General features: G+C 35.2%; 1 protein-coding gene across 1 annotated transcript in view; it reads left to right on the plus strand.

The window, feature by feature from the left end:
* The first annotated feature begins 20,614 nt into the window (after nucleotides 1-20,614).
* Nucleotides 20,615-24,043, plus strand: part of LOC311077902 (uncharacterized protein) — a 43,765-nt gene continuing 40,336 nt past the window's right edge. Inside the window, exons 1-3 of the mRNA XM_084106550.1 lie at nucleotides 20,615-20,679; nucleotides 21,153-21,232; nucleotides 21,375-21,413. Of these exons, the coding sequence (XP_083962676.1) occupies nucleotides 21,214-21,232; nucleotides 21,375-21,413 (58 nt within the window). The 5' untranslated portion in view covers nucleotides 20,615-20,679; nucleotides 21,153-21,213. The remainder of the gene's footprint in view (nucleotides 20,680-21,152; nucleotides 21,233-21,374; nucleotides 21,414-24,043) is intronic.

The following is a 24,043-nucleotide window of genomic DNA, read 5'->3' on the forward strand; positions in this document are numbered from 1 at the left end:
TCTATGAGAATCTCTGATCCTAGTATTAAAGGGGTCATGAACTGAATTTTTAATGTTCTCTGAAGTCCACTCGTAATATTATCAAGATTGTTACATCACAAAGCATCCTAATGTAGAAGTATAATCTATTTTCTATCCTGTTTTTGACCTTCTCTTTGAAACACTCAGTTTTTATAGACATGTTACAGTCAAGACTTGGAAGTAAACAGCCACTGCTATGATTGGGTAACAGTTTTGCATATTCAAATATTTTTCAACATCCCCGCTAAATGTGTAAATACTACAACTATTTAGTTATAAAAAAGTTAATCTACGCTTAATTTTAGGATCACAAGGATGGCAATGCAAAGATGTCTTGTACTCCTCTATGGTTTTGTTGCAGGAGTAGTCCTGTGTTAACATCTCTTGTATTTACTGCATGACATGCGTGAATCAGTGGGGGGGGGGGGGGGCTAAAGAGGCAATGAAGTAGAAGTAGGACTTCATTTTCTTCTGCAGAGGCGGTCTTTCGTCGCACTATTACATCATAATGTCACAAATTCCAAAACAAGTCGTTTTCTGAGCTTGGTTTCAATAAAAAAAAAAATTACAGGATGTTTTTAATGACCTCTTATATGTCAAAAGATCAATGAGAATTTGACTTCTCAATTCATGACCCCTTTAAGAAAGGATATTCAGACAACCAGTGAAAACCTGATATGTATAAGATCAAAAGTGACAAGTATTTGTAACTTCCTCATATGACCACAAGGGGTGCCAGGTTGGATTTTTTTTAATTATTATTTTTTATCTCTTTTTATATTAATTTTGCTAGCTTTTTTAGTTAGCTATAGTTTGTATAATCATATTTTGCATGGCTATTCTAAAATATTTTTTCTTTGATCTTGGACAATGTCACTACTCCTAGACATCAGTTCAACCTCCATCAATGGTGAACGTGATTTCACTAAGTACCACATGTTCCTGGATCAACATCTTTGTTGATCCTGGAACAACTTTCCAATCAACCAATCAGATTTGAGGAACAAGTTTACAGTTTATGTCAAGTTTAGGCTTAAAACCAGGGTGAGGTGCTTCAACATCAGTGTCATTCACCTATCATTTCCCTCTGATTTTAGGGAAAAGTTTGGGTAGGGTTAGGTTTAGGGGTAGGGATAGGGATAGGGTTAGGACTAAATTTTGGGGCAGGAATGTTATTCCAGGATCAACAAAATGTTGATCCTGGAACATGTCTTACTTGGCAAAATCACGGTGACCCTCTATCAATATGCAAACATTGCCAGCGTGCCACTGAAATTGTAAGGATGTATTTCCACTAAGACTGAATTTGAGAATCCTAACCTGTAATAAAACAGTAAAGCTTGCTAATCTGAATCTAATCCATCTGGCTCATTCTTATCTCTTCTTCCCGAGCTGAGCCTTGTCTCCCCTAACTCTCTATTTCAGTGGCGGCTCCTGCAAAATCTCTCAGGGGGGGCAAATGTTTGGATGATTGATAAGGATAAGGTCCACCCATGCAATGGATAAATTAACAGCTTAAGCATGTAAAGGCAACTTCACTACTTTAATATTAATGAAAAATAAAGTGATACTAACAAATACATAAATATTTATTTACAATAAATAAATCTCCTTGTTTTTTTCTATGAGTGTTAACAATTCAGCAGCAAGTTAAAATCAATTCAAACAAAGCCCAGCCAAGATGCGAATTTCCACAAACGTTTACTCCAATTTCAATTTAATAAGAAACAACTGAAATCACATAACTCACTATTTACGCTAACGTTATTTGCTCTGGCCAGCGTAGAGCAAATCACTCTGAATCTGAAGGGCTATTTTATTTCTCCATTTAATAAACGAACTATTCCGTCAGATAAATATTTGTTGTGAAAGAGATATAGTTACATTTTCAAGCATTTTATCCAAAATTTAAGCACTTTTCAAACCTTAAACACATCAAAATTCAAGCACTTTCAAGGATTTCAAGCACCCGTACGAACCCTGCACATTACTCACAGTTACACTATTCACTATTATTACACTGCTTACATCACATTACTCGCTTAATACACTGCTTACTTGTACTGAAATTTTGCTCTTCTCTCTTTCAAAGTAGCAAAGTGATCAATTAATCTCTCATTTAAAGGCATGTTCCTGACTAGTTCCCTCTCCATGGAAAGCATAGCCAGTGCATTCAGACGAAAGAATTAACTGCGTTCGCCATGACGTTGTTCAAGTTCAACTGGCCTCAACTCGCGAGATGTCCTAACAGTCGCTCTCGCTCTCGTTCTCTTTTTTATTTGTATTTTTTTAATCACATTTGATAAAGATATTAAAGTAGTGTTTCATTTGTTCTTGTTGTTCAAATTCAAAATTGTTTTCAAATATTATTTGTCACTTCGTCTTAAAGATTTTTAATAGTGTATGTTTGTTCCCATCGCTGCACAAGTGAAGGATACGTATGATGACGTAAGCACGTTAGTGCGAGCCCTCCCGGAACCCATAGAGAATGCATTGCAGTGCCTGCAGTTCGAAAAAAAAACATCTTTGAATGTAAGTCTATGGGAACACTCTGGGCGATTCTCAGCCAGAGTGAAATCGCCCAAAAAGAGGCGGTACTCCACAGAACGTGACATGACGCTGATTGGACTATATCCAGAGACAGTGACGGCTAGCGTAACTCTGTGGTTGAATGAGATTGTGAATGTGATTGAAAAAGTCCCTTTCACACTTTGGTGGTGCGTCGCCCAATCGCCCTAATGAAGAAACCGCCCCTGCTCTATTTTCCCTCAGGTCTTAGCAATAAAGCAACTTCTTGTTGAGTGGTCAATACCAGGTAAAACCAGGTGTGACCCTTTGAGGCACAAGAGTAGGCCCAACAAATCTAAAAATATTTGTGTTGTAAGTAAATATTTACAACTCTTTCGTTCTGGTCTGGGTATTTAAAGGTGACATATTATGCCCCTTTTCACAAGATGTAACATAAATCTATGGTGTCCAGAATGTGTCTGAAGTTTCAGCTCAAAATACCCCCCAGATCATACACTAGCTTGTCAAAGTTGCCCCTTTTTGGGTGTGAGCAAAAACGCTCTGTTTCATGTGTCCCTTTAAATGCAAATGAGCTGCTGCTCCCCGCCTCCGTTCAGAAGAGGGCCGATCCTTTACATGAGCTTCGGATACAATAACAAAACATGCGAATCTCAGTCATCCAAAATCTCAGAAATAACCAGTAGCGGATTACAGCCTTACAGAGAGACTCAAGAAGAGGCTGCAACTTTTAGACCCTAAAACTTTTAGACCCTAAATAGTGTTCAGTGCTCGTCTGTGCAGCAACGACAGAACAGTTTGCTTGCTTTGCTGGAACTTTTGCCATTGCGTTAGAACTGGTTACACTGTTGTCGCTTGCGTAAACCAAATGGCGGCGCCGTGGGAAACGTGCAGATTAAGGGGCTGTAATATTATAATAAGATCCTCTTTCTACGTCAGAAGGGGAGTGAAATCTGATCTGCTTATTTTTGACATGCATGCAGAGAAGCCTTACCAAATCAAAGTTACTGGATTGTCACTTTTCACATTTTCTGGGTTGGTAGATGCACCGGGGACCCGATTATAGCACTTAAACACGGAAAAAGATTTTCATGATATGTCACCTTTAAAGGGGTGGTATAATGGCCCTTTTTACAAGATGTAAAATAAGTCTCTGATGTCCGCAGAGTAGAGGTCTGCTACCCGAACACGAGACTATTTACTAAACATTAACCCGAACCCGACTCAAAACCCGTGAGTTTTTTGGGACCCGTCGGGCTCAGGTTAATGTTTAGTAAATAGTCTCGTGTTCGGGTGTGTAAAAGAAAAATGATATAGGCTATAGTTTGCGTGCCATGTGCTTGCTGCGTTGTGACCGTATTTATTTATTTCTCTCTATACACTAAAGCAAGGGTTTCAAACTCAGATCCTGAATGCACAACCCTGCAGAGTTTAGCTCTGACTTTAACCAAACACAGCTGAACAAGCTAATCAAGGACTTCAAGAGTATTCAAAAACTGAGGCTGTGTCTGAAATCGCCCCCTACACCCTTAAATAGGGCACTATTTGACGGGACAGTTATTTGTAGTGGTGTCCTAAACCATAGTGGACGTTATCGAGTGCACTCATTCAATCCCACTATGCACTGAAATAATGAGTGTGCAACTTAAATACGCTCATAGACAGTAAAAGAAATGGACAAGCGGATTCAACAGAGAAAAGTGAAGTCAAATAGAAGCTCTCACTTCCTGATGGCTGAGCGTACTGCGCAGACTCAAACTGAGCTTGACGACGTAGATGTGACGTGAGCAACCCGTCTGTCTTCTAGTAGCTGTGCCAAGAGAAATCTGAATCATTCCCTTCCGAAACTTGCAGAGACGGAGAGCGTGAGAAGGAGGTGTTCATGAGCTTGGAGCAGGAGAAACTTTTGCTAAGTATTCTGATTAATTATTTTGTCATTTTGCCTCCACGTCCCCCCGATTGCCCGCGAGCTTCTCCTCCTGTCCATACGGTAATCTCTCTACTGTGCGACAGAGAGTCGCGTGGGTATGATGCAATCGTTAGCCTATTTTTACAAAAACTGCTTCTACAGGGCCATAACGTAAGATACAAGGTAATGGAGCCTTTTATACATTTTCGTGTTTCTTTAGAAATAATGGACAAATGGAGTCTTTAAACGCAGCAGATGTAAAGTTATTCGCTGTCAAAGTGACGCCAAAATGAATGGGAGTCAATGGAATGCTAATTGCAGGTGATGGTCTGCTAATCAATGGCGGCGCCCGGGGAAGCTTCAGTGTTTTCCGAATGATTGCCCCCTGTACACTCAACAGATAGAGAATACCCATAATGCACTGTGACAGCCGAGCCGAATTAATTCCCACATCTCGCCAGAAGATGGCGCCTGCAGCTGAATCATCCATCCATCCAGTTTCCACACTTATCTCTCTAGTTGGTAGGGTTAACTGTATAAAGACGAGCGTGCTTGCCATTTTTTTTTTTTTTTTTTTTTTTCAATGCATTCAGATTTTTTTTTCTAAAGTCCTTTTTTGTTGCATTTGATTTTTCTATATCATTTGGAATAATAAGGCAATCTGAATTTAGTAGTCTGGCTCTTCCTAATTTCCAAATATATTATTGGACAGCATTTTTTTTTTTTTTTTTAGGTATTCACAAATTAGAGATTTTGTGCATTAAAGCATTTAGCCTATCAACTTTCCCAATGTGCCCCTCCCTTCGGATTTGGACTTCATGTGTGGATCCTTGTGTTAAAGGGTCAATTTCTGAATTAGTGAATATAATTGTTCATTTGCTTTTTTCATCTTCTGACAATTGTTACGTTCCACCCAGTCTAGGATAGAGGAAGCAACATTACAGTTAATGATAACTAAAGTATTAACATAAAACAAAACTTTGGCTCCAAAAGTTACATACTAAAAGCAACAGAAATGTGAAGGTGTATTGGTGTAACACAAGTATAGCAAGTGTTAAATAACTTCAGGAGTGGGAAAAGCCATAAAAACAAACAAAAATTACCTCTAACTATAGGGAATCAATCTACACTTACCTTAATGAAAGAAAAGGAAAGAAACAACAAAATAGTTCCCTGACTCCCTCTCTACTTTGAACAGGAGAAAAGCATACTATTACAAAAATAAAAATAGCACCCACTCCCCAGAACTTCTAAGTTTTGTCTATATACAATATTTACGCGAGAAACATCAGATAAACAACAAAAAGAAATAAAATGAAAGTTTTGTAATAAATCACAGCAGGTTAGCAACTGACATGACAAGTAAAATAAGCTTTTTAATGAAAAACGACCATTACTGCCACCTAGTGGCTTGACACAGATGATGTTAAAAATATAATTACTCCATAGGACATAACACAATCTATGCATCATCTGGTCAAGACATTGGTAATGACATTAATGAGGAGACATGGAAAGCAGTTTTGAACAGTGTTTACTCCTCTCTTTGTGCACGTCACAGGCTCATACAGTGGAAGGTGGTTCATAGAGCGACTGGTCTAAGAGCAGGTTAGCTCACATCAACCCTTCCATTGACCCGAGTGTGACCGGTGTCGTTCTGGTTCAGCCACTGAGCTCTGGTTTAACACATAGTGAGTGTGCTCAGGGACAACACATGTTGTGTAGATTTTAACACATGTTGTGTAGATTTTAACACGTAGTGTGTGTGCTCAGGGACAACACATGTTGTGTAGATTTTAACACATGTTGTGTAGATTTTAACACGTAGTGTGTGTGCTCAGGGACAACACATGTTGTGTAGATTTTAACACATGTAGTGTGTGTGCTCAGGGACAACACATGTTGTGTAGATTTTAACACATGTAGTGTGTGTGCTCAGGGACAACACATGTTGTGTAGATTTTAACACATGTTGTGTAGATTTTAACACATGTAGTGTGTGTGCTCAGGGACAACACATGTTGTGTAGATTTTAACACATGTAGTGTGTGCGCTCAGGGACAACACATGTTGTGTCAAATTTAACACATAACCTGTGTCGATTCTTAACACATCTCTGTGTTTATAAGGACTACACATTTTGTATTACCTTTAACACAACTAATGTGTTATTCCTCTTACACAGAAGTGTGTTGAAACCTTTTACACACTAATGTGTTATAGTTACACAACTTGTGTCAGATATGTGTCACATGTGACTGTAGTCGGTGTGTATTTGCCAGTTACTTCCTGTGTTTTTACAACTGAGTGTTTGGATGAACACTGAAACATATTGTTAACTTGTTTTTATGGAGTCCAGTGGTGTTTAATAAAGAGTTTATTTGAACATTTGGATGGTTTAGACATCATGAATCTACATAGACAAGCTCTTATTGAGAATTAACTGAGTTTTAGATGTTGATGTTTCATTGAATGTGTTATTTGAAGTCACCAGAATCGTGATTAATGGCTCCTTTATTTGAGCTCTTGACCCTTTACTCTTCTTTTAGTGTTTCTCTTGCTGCTTTAACTGTATTTTAATAAAATACATTTGTTATGGCGAGAAAAAATATGATCAAATGTTTCTTGGTGATGTCATAATCAGCAAGTGCTGATCTGATCAAGTTTATGAAAATATGGATGTTTTGCCTTTATTTTATTTATGTACTGTCCAGCAGTGCAGAATGGTTTAAAAAAAAAAAAATGTTCTCAGGAAGTTTTGAGCTGCAGCAGAAACTAGTCAAACACAGACATCATGAATCTCAACAATGGTGACAAACTTCATGCCACAATGCATGCTGGGAGTCATGGATGCGTTTTGTACTATGGTGGCACCCAGCATGCACTGCGACATGAAGCTTTTCGTTTGTCACCATTGTTTAGATTCATGTGCTGATTCTTGAGGTCTGTTTGATATCGCAGACTATAAGATCCTGTATGCAGAAAGTATTTAAAAACAAATTGCAATATACTGACCTTGCTAAACCTTTAAAAAGTCATCTTAGATATTAAACTCATCTTTCAGATATTAAACCCTTGCTGAGCTTAGCAAAACTGCATGATGATAATGTTCTGTACTGTACTGGTCATACATTTTTCTCATAGACATTCCTGCTGCTTCAAAGGTGCAAAATGATACACAAATAGAGGAAACAGAGAAAACTAAAGTTAAAGAGTCAAGAGTCAAGAGCTCAAATAAAGCTGACACTAATCACGATTCTGGTGACTTTAAATGAAACATTCAATGAATCGTCAACACCAAAACCTGTTCATTCTCAATAAGACCTGAAAAAGAGGCATGATGTGATTGGCTGCCAAAAAACACCCTTTAATCTTTAAGTTTTTATGAATTAAGATTTTATTTATTTTGAATGTATTGCTTTATTTATTTTAGAGTATTTGATGGGATACCATATAAAATATACCTATACTTTTTTTCATAAACACAAACTCTCCTCCACCCAGTGCTATTCTATCCAGAGTTACATTTTAACACACATTGTGTGTTAAAAATCTACACAACATGTGTCAAACTACCATCAACACATGCTGTGTGTTAACACATCTCTTTTTAGAGTGTGGGTGTGATTCACCGGCATATAAATAAAATATGATTTATTCTATTTATTTAAGATTTAATTAAGATCCTGTTGTACATAAAGCAAGATTGATTTGAATTGTTCATTCGATGTAAAATAATAATTTAATTTAAGTTGAACAAATATCGATTTTATGTTAATCTTGATTTACTTTTCATCATTGAAATAACAATATTTCAGTGTGCAAACCTGATGAAAAATCAATGTTAAGTTTGAACCTTGATTAAATGTAGATTGAGTGTTGGTCTGCTATTAGGGAGAGGCTGTTCCAAAGCACACACTACACACTCACTTGATAGAGTGAATGAAAAGAAGTGAGTGAATTCAGACACTGGTGAACACATGATCAGCAGAATCAATGAATGTAACAGTCCCTGGTTTAGGTTAGGGTGTAACATAAATGACAAACCCCATTTTTTATTTTATTTTCTTGTTCTCTAGATCGTTTTCATAGTGATATTTGTAGTTTTAACAAAACAACTTTTTTTTAAAAAAAAGAGAGAAATTAGAAAAAACAACCAAACAGTTTGGAAGCAAAACCTTCAGGGCTGAGCTCGTGCCTAAAACAATAAACCAACAGAAACTAACTTCCCCACGAGAAAAGGAACTTCCCTACAAATAAAAAAAAGAGAAACAAAACATACAATGGCCTACCCTGCCTCTTTATCTAACTAATGAATAGGAGAAAACAACAATACACTCATACCCTTAGGCTTCTCAAATAATAAAGAAATATACAAATAGGATTAATAGGGAACTGATGTTATCAACATCAAACTGTAGCAAAAATGACTAACGGCACTCTGTTAAACACCAAAAGAGTTCACAGAAATTATATCTTAAAGGGATAGTTCACCCAAAAATGAACATAAGCCCATGATTTACTCACCCTGAAGTGATCCTGGCTCTTCCAAGCTTTATAACGGCATCAAATAGCTTTATAATTTTTGAAGTCCATCAAAGCGCATCTATTCATGATAAAAGTGCTCCACAGCTCCGGGGGTTAATAAAGGCCTTCTGAAGTGAAGCGATGCGTTCGTGTGAGAAAAATATCCATGTTTAAAACTGTATCGACTAAAATAACTACAAACCCCTTTCCAGAATAGTTGGGGCATTTTGTCAAATTAAGGATATTAATTATCAAAGTTTTGCAAGTGGAATATTTGCCCGATCTCACCTGACATCTGCTCAACAGCAGAGGTGGAAAGTCCAGGGGTCAGAAAGTAAAAGTCCTGCCATATATTTATTCCACCCATGAACTCACACAGCAAAAACTCCAGTTTTAAATGAACTCTCCTGGGAGTTTATTTGGCTCCAGACTCAAGAGTGTTAAAGTTAATGAGATAATTAAGTGATTGATTGAGTGATGATTGACCATTATTGAAGACACCTGATGTTAACAAGCAGAATCACTGAAGGAGAAAAATCACAATTTTAGTTACCATTATGGATATCGGTGTTTGATTTAGTTGGGCAGTTGACCTTTAAATGTTTAACTTTAGATTTTGTTTGGTTGTTGTATCTGAGTTATAACAGCCAGATGAACAAAGAGAAAAGGTGAACAGGTGTTGGTTATATTTTAACATAATCATCATTTAACCTGAATCACTGAACTCATTTAGAGTCTAATCTCTGACTTAAATGTATATTGGTCATAACAGCATCACAGTGATTCTACAGAATAATATGCAGATTTGTCATTATAATCCAATTGATTTCTTAAAAGTTGTTCTGATATTAAAAAAAAAAAAAAATCTTTCTTTAAGGCGCACACACACTGTAAAACTTTTCACTGTAAATTTACAGTAAAATACTGGCAGCTGGGTTGCCAGCCACATACTGTATTTTTACAGAACTAGTACTGTAAACTGCATATACAGTATTGTACTGTAAAACGTTGTACTGTAAATTTACAGTAAAATACTGGCAGCTGAGTTTCCAGCCACATACTGTATTTTTACAGAACTAGTACTTTACAGTATTGTACTGTAAAATGTTGTACTGTAAATTTACAGTAAAATACTGGCAGCTGGGTTGCCAGCCACATACTGTATTTTTACAGCACTAGTACAGTAAACAGCATTTACAGTACTCCACTGTAATTACCAAATACAGTATATACCACATACTTTTACAATATTAAACTTGTCTACAGCAATAAATTGTATAGTAGTCACACTAGGAAAAAGAAAACAACATTTTCTGGGTTTTAAAACATTTATTTTGGTTAAAAGCAAAGATCAGAAAATTGCCTTCTGTGAACATGTTGGCTGAATTTTTTTAAACATAAAATTCAATTTTAACACTTAACAACAAACAGGTAACACTTAGCACTTAATTAAAGGGATAGTTCACCCAAAAATTTTAATTAGTCCATGTTTTACTCACCCTCAAGTCATCCTAGGTTTATATGACATTCTTCTTTCAGACGAATACAATCGGAGTTCTATTAAAAATGTCCTGGCTCTTCCAAGCTTTATAACGACAGTGAATTGCTGTTTCTGTTTTGAAGTCCATACAAGTGCAAACGAAATCCCATTCAAAGTCTTCAAGTTTTTGCAGAAGTGAGGACACCTGTAGGCTTACAGTGTTCTTTTTTGCACAACTTGGCCAGTTTTCTTTGAAGTTACTTGTCCTTTCTTTGTTTTTGATCCACGTTCAGGATTGATGTCAAGAAAGCGTCTAAAAGGCAGAAAAGAAAGAAAAAAAAAACAATGAAATATTATGGACTGAGTTTATATATTTTGACAGAGAGAGACAGCACAAAAGATGTGTAAATAGAAACCAGATAACGTTTTTAACGACTAGTTTGTTTGGATAAAACTGAACAACATGAAAAAAAATGCAATGTTGGATGTCGTGATCAATAACTGATATTTTTTCTGCCCTGGTTAAAATACATCAATTCAATGTGTCTGTTTACATGTGCACTGTCAACTAACTAAACTTTTGGAAGTGGGGTTGCCAGATTTAAAGTTTTATTTTTACAACTTTTAATATCATCCCCTCATCAGGTCCATCAGAGTATCAGTGGAAAGGCAGCCATAGACTCTGTTTATTTAGAGCACACATTGCCAGAATCCAGCCCAAACCTTTGTGACAGAAATAATTTAACTTTAATTGCAAGCCTTGCAATGTTTATTGCATACATGACTACATGATAATGTTAAACATGACATTTACCAGACTAAAATGCATGTTTGCACCCAAAAATGAAAATTCTGTCATTATTGCTCACCCTTAAGACTTTCGTTCATCTTCTGGACACAAATTAAGATATTTTTGATGAAATCTGGGAGGTTTCTGTCCCTCCATTGACATCAATGTCATTGCAACTGTCAAAGCCCAGAAAGGTGGTAAAAACATTGGTAAAATAGTACATATAACTACAGTGGTTCACCCTTAATATTATGAAGTGACGAGAATACTTTTTGTGCGCAAAATAACCCCAAAATAACGACATTGTTGAATAATCTCTTCTTTTACATGTCATTCTCCTACACTGTTTTGTGAGGATGAGTGGGCCGGAGCGTATTAAAGGATAACTCTTGCCAAAATGCAACCTTGGGTCTTTTTGTTAATCTACCCGAGGCAAACTTCCATTTAAAAGCATAATTAGGATGAAAACACCACTTTTAAGTTTGACCGTATTTTCGTTTACGGTCAAATTGCCTTTTGAATGGGAGTGCTAGGGGCATGACTATGATAGCATTAAAAATCGCTATTTTTTTAAACACTAAGGAGGCTCGACACAACATGAAACTGTGCTGGAAGAATCACCAGGGGCTCTACACATGAACTCCAGCATTGAGAACATTGTTTGTGTACACAGAGTTTACTAAAAAGAAAGATTTTGAACAACTCGCTGAAGCTGTGTCCGCCGGCATTTTGACGGTGTTTAGTGTTTTATGCCCCCAACGGCGCCTTCCAGGCAGCGAGGGGATGGGTAGGTTTAATGTTGAGGGTAGGGTTAGCTGCCTCTAAGGAGCCATTGGGGGCTTAAAACACCATCAAGCCATTTTGACAGTCAAAAATAGTCGATCTAATAACTTTATTCTAGAGCTGCTGTAAAGCCAAAACAATCTATGTTACTGTAATTTCCTATTATCACTGTAAAGCTGCTTTGAAAATCTATATTGTTATAAGCGCTATATAAATGAAGGTGACTTGACACTGTTTACACTACATCAACAGCGTAGGAGAATGACGTGAAAGAGTAGAGATTGTTGAATAATGTCGTTATTTTGTTTTTGTGCACAAAAGGTATTCTCATCGCTTCATAATATTAAGGTTTCACCACTGTAGTTACATGGATTATTTAAACAATGTTTTTACTACCTTTCAGGGCCTTGAAAGTTGCAAAGACGTTTCTGTCTATGGCTGGTTCAGAAACCTAATTTCTTCATTTGTGTTCTGAAGATGAACGAAGGTCTTACAGGTTTGGAACGACATGAGGGTGAGTAATTAATGATAGAATTTTCACTAATCCTTCAACTGAAAACAACTTGCACTGACATATCTTAAATATGTGACTGCCACTGTTTTGTCTCAAGATGCACACCAGTAATGTTTTTTTTTTTTTATTAGACATTTTTTATAAAAGCTGCTTTAATACCCTAATTTTATTAAGGCCTAGACCTGGCTTAAGCTAAGTCCAGTATGGAAACCAGGGCCATATTGTTCATACCAGTAGTCAGCTTAATAAATACTGTCAAGACAAGTCACAATTCAGTCTAATATTTATATGAATGGCAAATATGCTAATAACTAACCTCTGAACAAACTCAAGGTGCTGCCTCTTCCTGGTACTGCAAGCTGAAGTTCTAGGAGGAGGCAAACCACGCTGTCAGACCAGGCCAGGGATGAAGAGGCTGTGATCCTTTTCACACACACCTTGACCTTCCAAACGTAATGTCCAGCATTGGTTGCTTAGAGATTGACCTGTAATTGAAAAAAGAAAAAGAATTAATAAATAATATTAATAATTAAAATAACTATTGTGGGTTCCACTGTGGTTCGATGTAGTTGTCTATCTGTTCATAGTTCTATAAATTAAAATTTTCACCTAAAAATTAAAATTGATTAGGGTTAGAACACTAAAACGCACTGCCATATTATTTTGCTTGTTTTAAGCATAAACTCACTAAATTTTGACTTATTCTTTCAGAAAACAAGACAATTTTTACTTGTCAATTAAATGCTTCTTCATGTAAGAATTTTAGATATCTGGACTGGAAACAAGAAAAAAAACACTAATTAAGAAAAACATATTTTGCAGTGGAGTGAGTAAATGATGGCTTTTCATTTTAGGTTTAAACTTAAACCTTTAATGTTTACATACCAAATAAGGTGTGGACTCTCTGGCAAATGTAGATTGCTGGACATCAGAGTTGCAAATTCCTGAAACAATTTTTAAAAAGAATTAATAAATAAAAAAAATGTATTCATCTTCAGCACAACCATGATCAACAGAACCAAAACATAAAACATATTACAGATTAATGGGAACATGGATTTTCTTGTGCTAGCAAAATTCTGACAACGATTCAAAAGCACGATCACAGAACTGACACAGCATTTGATAGCATTTTTTTTTTTTTTTTTTTTTTACCACATAACGTTAGACTATAACTGTAACACTACTTAAAAGCACTTACATTAGCACTGGACCGTCATCAGATTAACTACAAAGCCTGAAACGAAAAAAAAAAAAAATATATATATATATATATATATATATATATATCAAAAGCAGGTCATGCAAATAACATGGTATATGTTGCCTATTATGTGAAATATCGAAGTTAACGTTAACGTTACTTGGTAAACAGGTGGAACAGAGTGAATTGTTTGCGCGGCCGCGGTAGTAAACCGCGTTCGCAAAATCAAACCAAATAAGCATTCATGAAAACAATGTAGAAATGCGAACGCAAAAAAAACAAAATATATTGGCTTACCGTATCACTCAGTTGAACAATTTTCCATCTTCTCAAACTCTAAATCCCACTAATCGTCACAGGCGCAGGTTAGATTATTCAGATGACAAATTCTTCCATCCGTCTTCATGTAGCACGTTAATGTCGCCCATTTTTTGCTGCGTCACAGGCAACTAATGTTTGAAACACGAACCGAAGCTCACAAAAGCTTAAAAATTGCTCACAGATTCGCAGACACTGTTTATCTTGTTAACAGGAATGATTATTTTGTTCAGTTGAATCCCGCTGACAAATCAAGTTTGCCTGTAGTAGCTACTGTCGGCGCGCGTCTCATTTGAACTGAATTGAGCGCGAAAGAAATCAATCCCACAATGCAGTGCTTTTACAGTATGATACTGTATTACGAATTTATCGGGTTGAAAACAGAAATGTGCTGTATTTTTACAGCTGTTCTGTAAAATATACAGCCTAATACTGTATTATGGAAATACAGTACAATTCTGTAGGAAATTCGCTGTAAATTTACAGTAAAGTTTTACAGTGCAGACATCAAGAATCAGTGTATGAATCTCAACAATGGTGACAAAAATAATATTCAATTAGGGAAAGGAAATTAGTAAGACAATTCAGATCATAATTTATTCATACCGCAATGCATGATGGGAGCCATGAATGAGTTTTGATTGGTTGTACCCAGAATGCACTGCAACATGCTTTATTATTGTCACCATTGTTGAGAATCACAGGCTGATTCTTGGTGTCAGTGTGTCCAAAAAAAAAAAAAAAAAAACTTTTCAAAGTGTTTGATCAGAACAACTTTAAAGAAACCTTTTGGATTATTTTGAAAATGCTGATTATATGGATAAGAGTATACTGTAGAATCATAGACTGCTGTAATCAGCAAGGTAAACCTAACTCTCTGAATGAGCTTTGTGATTCAAGTCAAAAGATGATTATGTCGAAACACAACCAAAATGACCTGATCAGCTTTTCTCTTTGTTCATCTGAGAGTTATAACACTGATAGAACAGCCAAACAAAATCTAACGGTATTAGTTTAAGGTTCAAGAGCCCAACTAAAGCCAACACTGATCACCATAATGGCAACTTAAAAAAATAGATTTTCTCCTTCAGTGATTCTGCTTGTTAACATCAGGTGTCTTCAATAATGGTCAATCATCACTCAATCAATCACTTAATTATCTCATTAACTTTAACACTCTTGAGTCTGGAGCCAAATAAACTCCCAGGAGAGTTCATTTAAAACTGGAGTTTTTGCTGTGTGAGTTCATGGGTGGAATAAATATATGGCAGGACTTTTACTTTCTGACCCCTGGACTTTCCACCTCTGCTCAACAGTCTGTGGTCATTGTTGTCTGATTCTCCTACATGATGGGTCATTATATATTTTCAATAAGAGACCGATCTGGACTGCAGGCATATCACAGCAAAATCCCCAGTGTTAAATTAACACTGCTCAGTGCTTATATGAGTCCACACTCAGAGTGTTTTAACTAACACTGAAGCAGATAGTGATTAAGTGAGTGATGATTGAGCATTATTGAAGACACCTGATGTTAACAAGCAGAATCACTGAAGGAGAAAAGCACAAATTGTAAACACCATTATGGTGATCAGTGTATGTTTTAGTTGCGCTCATGAGTCATGACCTTTACATTTTTAACTTCAGGTTTAGTTTGTCAGCTGTAACTGAGTTAAAACAGCCAGATGAATGAAGAGAAAGGGTGATATGAAGGTGATGGTTGTGTTTTAGCATTATTGTTATTTGACCTAAAACACTGAACTCATCAAGAGCATAATTTCTGAGTTAGGTTTACTTTATTGATTATAGCAGCTCTTTTTTTATTTTATTTTTTATTATGTCTTTGGTCTTTTTGTGCCTTTATTTGATAGGACAGTAGAGATTTTGACAGGAAAGCGTGGGGTGGAGAGAGAGGGGAAGGGAATCGGCAAAGGACCTCGAGCTGGGAATCGAACTCGGGTCGCCGGAGGCGCAGTTGCGCTATATGTCAGCGCGTTAACCATGGGGCTATTGGCGCCGACAATTATTATAGCAGCTCTATCCTTGTACAGCATAACATTTTTAGCCTTTTCAATTAAATCAAAATGATTTCTTAATAGTTGTTTTGATTAAAAAAAAAAAAAAAAAAAAAAAAAAAACTTTTCTCAAGAATTAGCGTATGAATCTCAGCAATGGTGTCAAACCGTATATTCAGATAAACTGATCAACTCTCGTGGTTCCATCACAGAGAGCAACAAAATCACTCTCCAGAAGATTCTCATTCCCGGTTCCATGCTGGTGGAATGCTCTCCCCACCCTCATCCGGAATGCAGAATCCCTGACAACATTCAAAAGACAACTGAAAACTCATCTCTTCCGTGAGCACTTAACCTCATAAAAAATAAAAATTATCCCTTTTCCTTTAATCCTCCCTTGTATGGCTTATGCTACTCTGAACAATGCCTGAACTTTGTATTTTGAGCACTTCTTGCGTTGTTTTTGCCTCTTCACGATGACTCGCTTAATTTAGTACTAATTTGTAGTCGCTTTGGATAAAGGCGTCTGCTAAATGAATAAATGTTTGATTTCTTCTCATCATGGAAATGGACAGTAACACAAAAAAGCTTGAGTCAGGATGCAAATGTTTAAATAAACTACATCAGTAAAAAGTGTTAAAACCTCATTTTTAAATATTTAAATATTCTGAATTGCTTCTGTTTTTTATTTGCTCATTTAAATGTACCATTGTTCTTCCATAGTAGCATACATTTGTAGATCATGGTAACCAAGGTAACCATACATGGCTCTTCACTACCACACACAGCAAAAACCCCAGTGTTAAATCAACACTGCTCAGAGCACATATGAGGTTTGTTCCATAAAACAAGATTAGAATACAAGCCAGGCTTATTTTGGTAAGTCAGACTTATTGTCGGTGGATTCTGTTTCATAAAGCAAACTTAAAATAGTTCAAACTCAGTTACCCTGGCAACTTATGCTGGGAAACTAGCCTGGTCCAGGGCAGGCTAACTGTCAGGCTAAGCCTCAGTTGTTACACGGATCCTCTAACACTGACCGACTAGAACACAATGATGTTACCACTGACACTCTCTCATACCATTATTGGACTTTATTAACCACTATTAGTCCAAAAATAAATACACAGTATACAGAAAATCAACTTAAATAAGGCTACAATGATAAATTAGACAATATAGACCAATATAGGTCAGGCCAATCACGTTGTGTATAGAGTAGGCGGGGGCGGGCTTAACATAATGACGACAGAGTTGCGACGGCTGCCACTTGAAAACAAAGAATGACGGCTGCTGGAGAACAACGGTCTTTCGAATCGGCTTTGGCCGCGACTCTGGAGGACTTGGAGTTAAGTTTTTCTTTGAGAAAAGAGCAAAGAACGGCACTTAAGTCATTCTTAAAAAAAGGAAGATGTGTTTGTCGTTTTGCCGGCCAGATATGGCAAAAGTTGAATCTATCAACTAAGCTCCGCTGTTGGGAAAACGCTCTGGTTGGTTGAAGCGCTGTCCTATTGTGTGCAGAGGGAATTTGAAAGACAGCCGTTTATCCCGCCCCTCGGATTAAACCGCGTCTATGGTGAGTTTCCAGACCTAACATCTTGATGTAGGTCTGGCTTGCCAGGCTATATATATATATATATATATATATATATATATATATATAGATATATATATATATATATATATACTGTGTATATATATATATATATATATATATATATATATATAGATATATATACTGTGTATATATATATATATAGATATAGATATAGATATAGATATAGATAGATAGATAGATAGATAGATAGGCCTAAATACAATATATATCCTACAGGTTTTCTTTTTTTACTGGCTGAATGTTTTGTGCCCAAGATTTAATTAGATTTTGATTTATGAATACATTTCTCTCTGGTTTTGTTTGGCAGCTGTAGTACATGTTTATGATTAGAAGAACATTAAAACACAATCTAAAAAAAGCTTTGTAAAGCAGAAGTTAAAATCACAAAATTAAAAATAAATAATTACAAAAGCACAGTATAAATTTTAACTGGTAAGATGAATCTGAGCTTAGTAATTGACAGTATATTAGCCTACATTTGATTTACCCCAATACAATAGTCCCTTTACAGTTATTGCTATCATAAAAATACACTTGTAGGTTTAAAATTCAAAATAAGGCACATCTAATGTCCAAATAACAAATATTTTAGCATATATATATATATATATATATATATATATATATATATATATATATATATATATATACATTGTTGCACTTATTATTACCAGTTTGACTTTATTTCTGTCATACATCTACAAAAGTTCTTGAGATTCAACAGAAGTTTAGACGGTAATGTTTTATGGAAGTTTTCTTTTCAAGTTACCATTATGGTGGTCAGTGTTTTCTTTAGTTGGGCTCTTGACTCTTTTCATTTTGTTAATATTAGTTTTTCTCTGACTGTTCCATCATTGTGTTTATAAAGCACATTTGTTACTGCAAGAGAAAACATGACCTGCTCACAATATGTTTTGATAATGACATTATCATCATGTAGTGACTTTATTCACTGATGTCATTCAGAGTCTAAATCTTTGACTATATGCTTGATGTCTCGTTTTAGTATTGGTGATTGTAGCTCTGAGATTCTACAGTTTGAGATCCAACAGCAATATGAAAAATTTTGAAAATATTTGGTGCAAAGAAGTTATTGTGTTAAAACACACAGACATCAAGAATCAGCATATGAATCTCAACAATGGTGACAATAAACAAACTAGTGACGAACAGATCAACTCTGAACATCACAAAACAAGCTACTAAAGTCAGAACAAAACAATAGCAAAATAAAAGCAAACAGGAAAAACAATGAAAATTACAGGAAAATTCAGCTGCATAATTTATTCATGCTGCAATGCATGATGTGAGCCATTGATGCGTTCTGATTGGTGGCTCCCATCATGCACTGCAACATTAAGCATTTGTTTGATTGTCACCATTGTTGAGATTCATATGTAGATTCTTGATGTCTGTGTGTGATTTTAAAACTTTCAGATAATAAAATATTGCTGGAAGTAACTACTGTAGTGAAAAATTAATAAAACATGTGGATAATCAGTTTATAATGATGGGTGCCATCATTGAATCAGGTCACTAGTAATTTCATCATCAAATCATAACCAGGGCTGCATTTTCCAAAAGCATCTTAAGCCTAACTTGATCTCAGACCAACTACAACAAATGGTCTGTACGATCAAATTAGGCTTGCGATGCTTTCAGGAAACACAGACAAAGTCACAGTTTCTTTTGCCACAACACATATGCTTTATAAACACAGAGTTGGAGCAGCCAGAGGAAAACTGATGTTAAGAAGTAAAGGGTCAAGAGCCCAACTAAAGCAAACACTGGTCACCATAATGGTGACATGAAACGAAACATTCCATAAAACATTACCATCTAAACTTCTGTTAAATCTAAATAAGACCGTGTGTAGATGTATGACAGAAATAAAGTCAAACTGGTAAAATAATAAGTGCAATAATGGCTCGAAGTCAGTAGTTCTTGTATTTCTCTTTTTTCTGTTCTTGTTTCTCTTTCCTTCAGTGAGTCTGCTTGTTATCATCAGGTGTCACCACTAATGGCCAATCATCACTTAATTAATCACTTAATTATCTCATTAACTTCAACACTGCTTCAGTGTTAATTTTAACACTCTGTAGAGTGGGACCATATGTGCTCTGAGCAGTGTTGATTTAACACTGGGGTTTTTGCTGTGCAGTGAAAAAAAAAGAAAAAACAAACTTGTTTTCAAAAACAATAGTCCAAAATTATTTATGTCATTTTAATTTATGTAATTTTGTAGAGGCAACAGTGCAAAATTTTATCCACACCGGCATGAAAAGGGGTTGCAAAATGATACAATTTAGTTGATGTCTGGAGCCCCGATTTACAGTGGATCGCTACTGGCAAGTTAGGGCTATTTATAGAATGAATAAATAGAATAGCGGGCAACTCACAGGCTCCACACAGGCTACCAGGTGTCCGCGGGCAGTTAGAGACCACTGACGGATCCTCTCCCGTGGCCTTCTGGGATAGAAAAGTGTCCAACAAGAGCCCAAATAAAGCAAACACTGATAATAAATAATGATAATAAAACAGCATAAAGCAAACACTGATAATAAATAATAATAATAATAATAATAAAACACCATAATTGTAACTTAAAATAGTGACTCTTTCCTTTGGTTATTCTGCTTGTTAACAGCAGGTGTTCATCACTAATGCTCAATCATCACTTAATTAATCACTCAATTATCTAATTAACTTTATCACTGTTTCAGTGTTACTTTAACCCTCTGTAGAGTGGGGCCATATGTGCTCTGAGCAGTGTTGGTTTAACATTTGGGATTTTGTTGTGTAGCATTGTGTGGAAAGTTGTATTTGAATTTGAGGAAGGAGATCAGTTTATATTGTTTATATTTCCTTATTAAAATGATTGACAGATAACTTCACTATATCATCTCAACACACACAAACTTTGTATTCAGTCAGTCGTGTCGGTTGATGATCACTGTATATCAGATTATATCAGGTGAGATCTTCTTTCTGCTCATAATGATCCTCATCACTTTCTTTATGTCAATAACGTATTGATGTGTGTGTGTGTGTGTGTGTGTGTGTGTTACAGTTGTGTAGTTATAATTGATTTGTGTGTAGTTATAGTTGAGTAATTTGGGCTTTGACCAGGTCAGGACTCTTACTAACATTTTTAAGGATGAAACTTTATTAATAACTCCAGAGCACTTGTACATCTACAACAATTTTCAGATCTGATGTTTTTGGGAAACAGTTTGTGATTCTAAGATGATTCATATAATTTCTAGGAAAACACAAGAACATCATTTCATCCTTTATTGCATTATGCTTTGACAATTAAAAGTCTCAATTTTAACTCTTAAACAAAATCATAAATGCTGTGGAATGTTTTATATACGTGTTTGAAACAAAGAGAAAACAGCTTTTTTTTTACGTAAATGCAATGGCTAATTTGTTTATTCTCTAAAGGAAACTCGTCCCCTGAACTGGTTTGTGAATAAACAAATAAACTGGACTGTCAAAACTGGCAATGGCTTCCTTACATAAAGGTGAGTATTCTTCTTGTGTTTAAAGGTTGGCTCTCATCGCCCCAAAAAGCTTATGCACTGTGAACGTATGATGAATGTAGTTTTCTCAGACTCAATCCAATACGATTTCAGTGTTTTTATTGACTTTTTCTTCATATTTCAGGTTTTATAAAAACACATCCTCTCATCTCTGCTATTCTGTGTAAGTCTAAACAGTGTTTTTTGCTTTTGTCTGTATGCTGATGTAATGACCACTGAATCAGATCTGGTTTATCCTTCACGTCACTTCACACAGTAAATTCCCCAGTGTTGAATTACCATCGCTCAGTGTTCATAAGGGAAACTCCAAAAGCAGTGTTAGAGTTAATGAGATAATTAAGTGATTAATTGATTGATGATTGTTTGATTATTGAAGAAACCTTATGATATCAATAACAACTACAACTGACTTCCAGCCACAGCTTTAGATGAAATCAACTGAAAAGACATTAAATCTAACTAGGCTAACACGTGAAGGACCCCAAAACATTTAAAAAAATGAACGAGTTGATTATTCACAGCAGGATCAGAGGGTTGTTCCATAAAACAAGATTAGAATACAAGCCAGGCTTATTTTGGTTAGTCAGACTTATTGTCGGTGATTTCTGTTTCATAAAGCAAACTTAAAATAGTTCAAACTCAGTTACCCTGGCAACTTATGCTGGGAAACTAGCCTGGTCCAGGGCAGGCTAACTGTCAGGCTAAGCCTCAGTTGTTACACAGATCCTCTAACACTGACCGACTAGAACACAATGATGTTACCACTGACACTCTCTCATACCATTATTGGACTTTATTAACCACAATTAGTCCAAAAATAAATACACTATACAGAAAATCAACTTAAATAAGGCTACAATGATAAATTAGACAATATAGACACACATATATATATATATATATATATATATATATATATATAGGCCTAAATACAATATATATACTACAGGTTTTCTTTTTTTTACTGGCTGAATGTTTTGTGCCCAAGATTTAATTAGATTGTTTTAAAGATTTATGAATACATTTCTCTCTGGTTTTGTTTGGCAGCTGTAGTACATGTTTATGATTATTAGAAGAACATTAGAACACAATTTAAAAAAAAAGCTTTGTAAAGCAGAAGTTAAAATCACAAAATTAAAAATAAATAATTACAAAAGCACAGTATAAATTTTAACTGGTAAGATGAATCTGAGCTTAGTAATTGACAGTATATTAGCCTACATTTGATTTAACCCAATACAATAGTCCCTTTACAGTTATTGCTATCATAAAAATACACTTGTAGGTTTAAAATTCTAAATAAGGCACATCTAATGTCTAAATAACAAATATTTTAGCATATATATATATATATATATATATATATATATATATATATATATATAAACATATAAACACATTTAACACAATTATACAAATTGACAGTTCATCAATACATCATATTTTCCCCCAATAAATATTCCTTATTTTTCCTTCTACTTTTTTTTCTTTTGTGATAATACCCACCAACACATAGCCTAAAAAACTTGTGATTAGAACAATAACCAAAAAGTACATAGTTAGACAATTTTACATATGATTTAAGGGGTAAAAGACAAAAAATAATAAATAAATATTAATACAAATTTAACATTCACATATTTATATCAAACTCTTATAATGACATATAATTCCTAATAGTTGTTCAAGTAATATTATTTAAATATCAAATATTCAATATTAAATAAGTAAATAAATAAAATAACAAATAACTAGAAATAAAAGGGAGGGAGGGTTATATAAAAATGTAGTTAATGTAGGCTAATATATATTCCTTTATTTTATGGAATATTCTTTGATTTTAGAGTTGCACATATCTTTTCAAAATGTATACATTTGCTCTTAATTTCATGTTATCCTCTCCATAATGTACTTTAGAAACTAAATCTACTCATTTAAAACTGGGGATTCTTGCTTTCTCCAAAAAATTATTGCATTAAAAGCTGTAATTCTCAGCATTCTAAATAAGTATACCTCATCTTTATTAAGTAGCATAGGTCCTATACCCAAAACTATATATTGTATCTTTATATATTTAGTTTCTTAAAAAAAATCTTCCCTGAATTAGGCTACTTCTGTTCACTGAAGTACTTATGTTCGCTAGAAGTTCACTGCAACTTATCCAACATCCTAAAGATAAATTATTATAATTAGAAGATATTTCTAGTGTTATAAAATATTGCATATTAATTTTCCAAGCAAAATGTATATTTTAGTCAGAATTATTGCGCTCCTATTTGGCGCGCATGCGCGCAGCAGCGCTCGTTCAATATGAAGATTAGCAGCGAAATTGATACATATACACGACTTTCTAACATTTACAGATGGAGAATATAACTGTAAAATGTAAGTTTTGCACTGAGAGGAAAAAAAAAAACATGTCACAAACGCATAAAACAGCACAAAATATACGCTGTTTGATGGTGGATCGATTTGATCCACGATCGACCTCTAGGGCTGCTTCAGAAACGCGTGCACACGCAATTATCTAGACTTGATAAACCTGGATCAAATTAGTGAGATTGCGTGAACTTCAATTACCTTTTATGGAACCACTTTAGCCCCAACTTATTTGTTAGGCTCATTCAAGTCCGGTTTTGGAGTTTAATCCCCGCTTTTCTAAGCGTCTTTTATGGAACAACCCTCAGGTCTTCAGGTAGAGGAATGGATTAGGCTGAATGATTTATGACATTTTTGATTATTTCATACACCATTGTATGAGAAAGGAAATTAAAATGATGTATCGGTATCGTT

Source organism: Abramis brama (genome assembly GCF_963993115.1).
Source record: "Abramis brama genome assembly, chromosome: 2".
Classification (NCBI taxonomy): Eukaryota; Metazoa; Chordata; class Actinopteri; order Cypriniformes; family Leuciscidae; genus Abramis; species Abramis brama.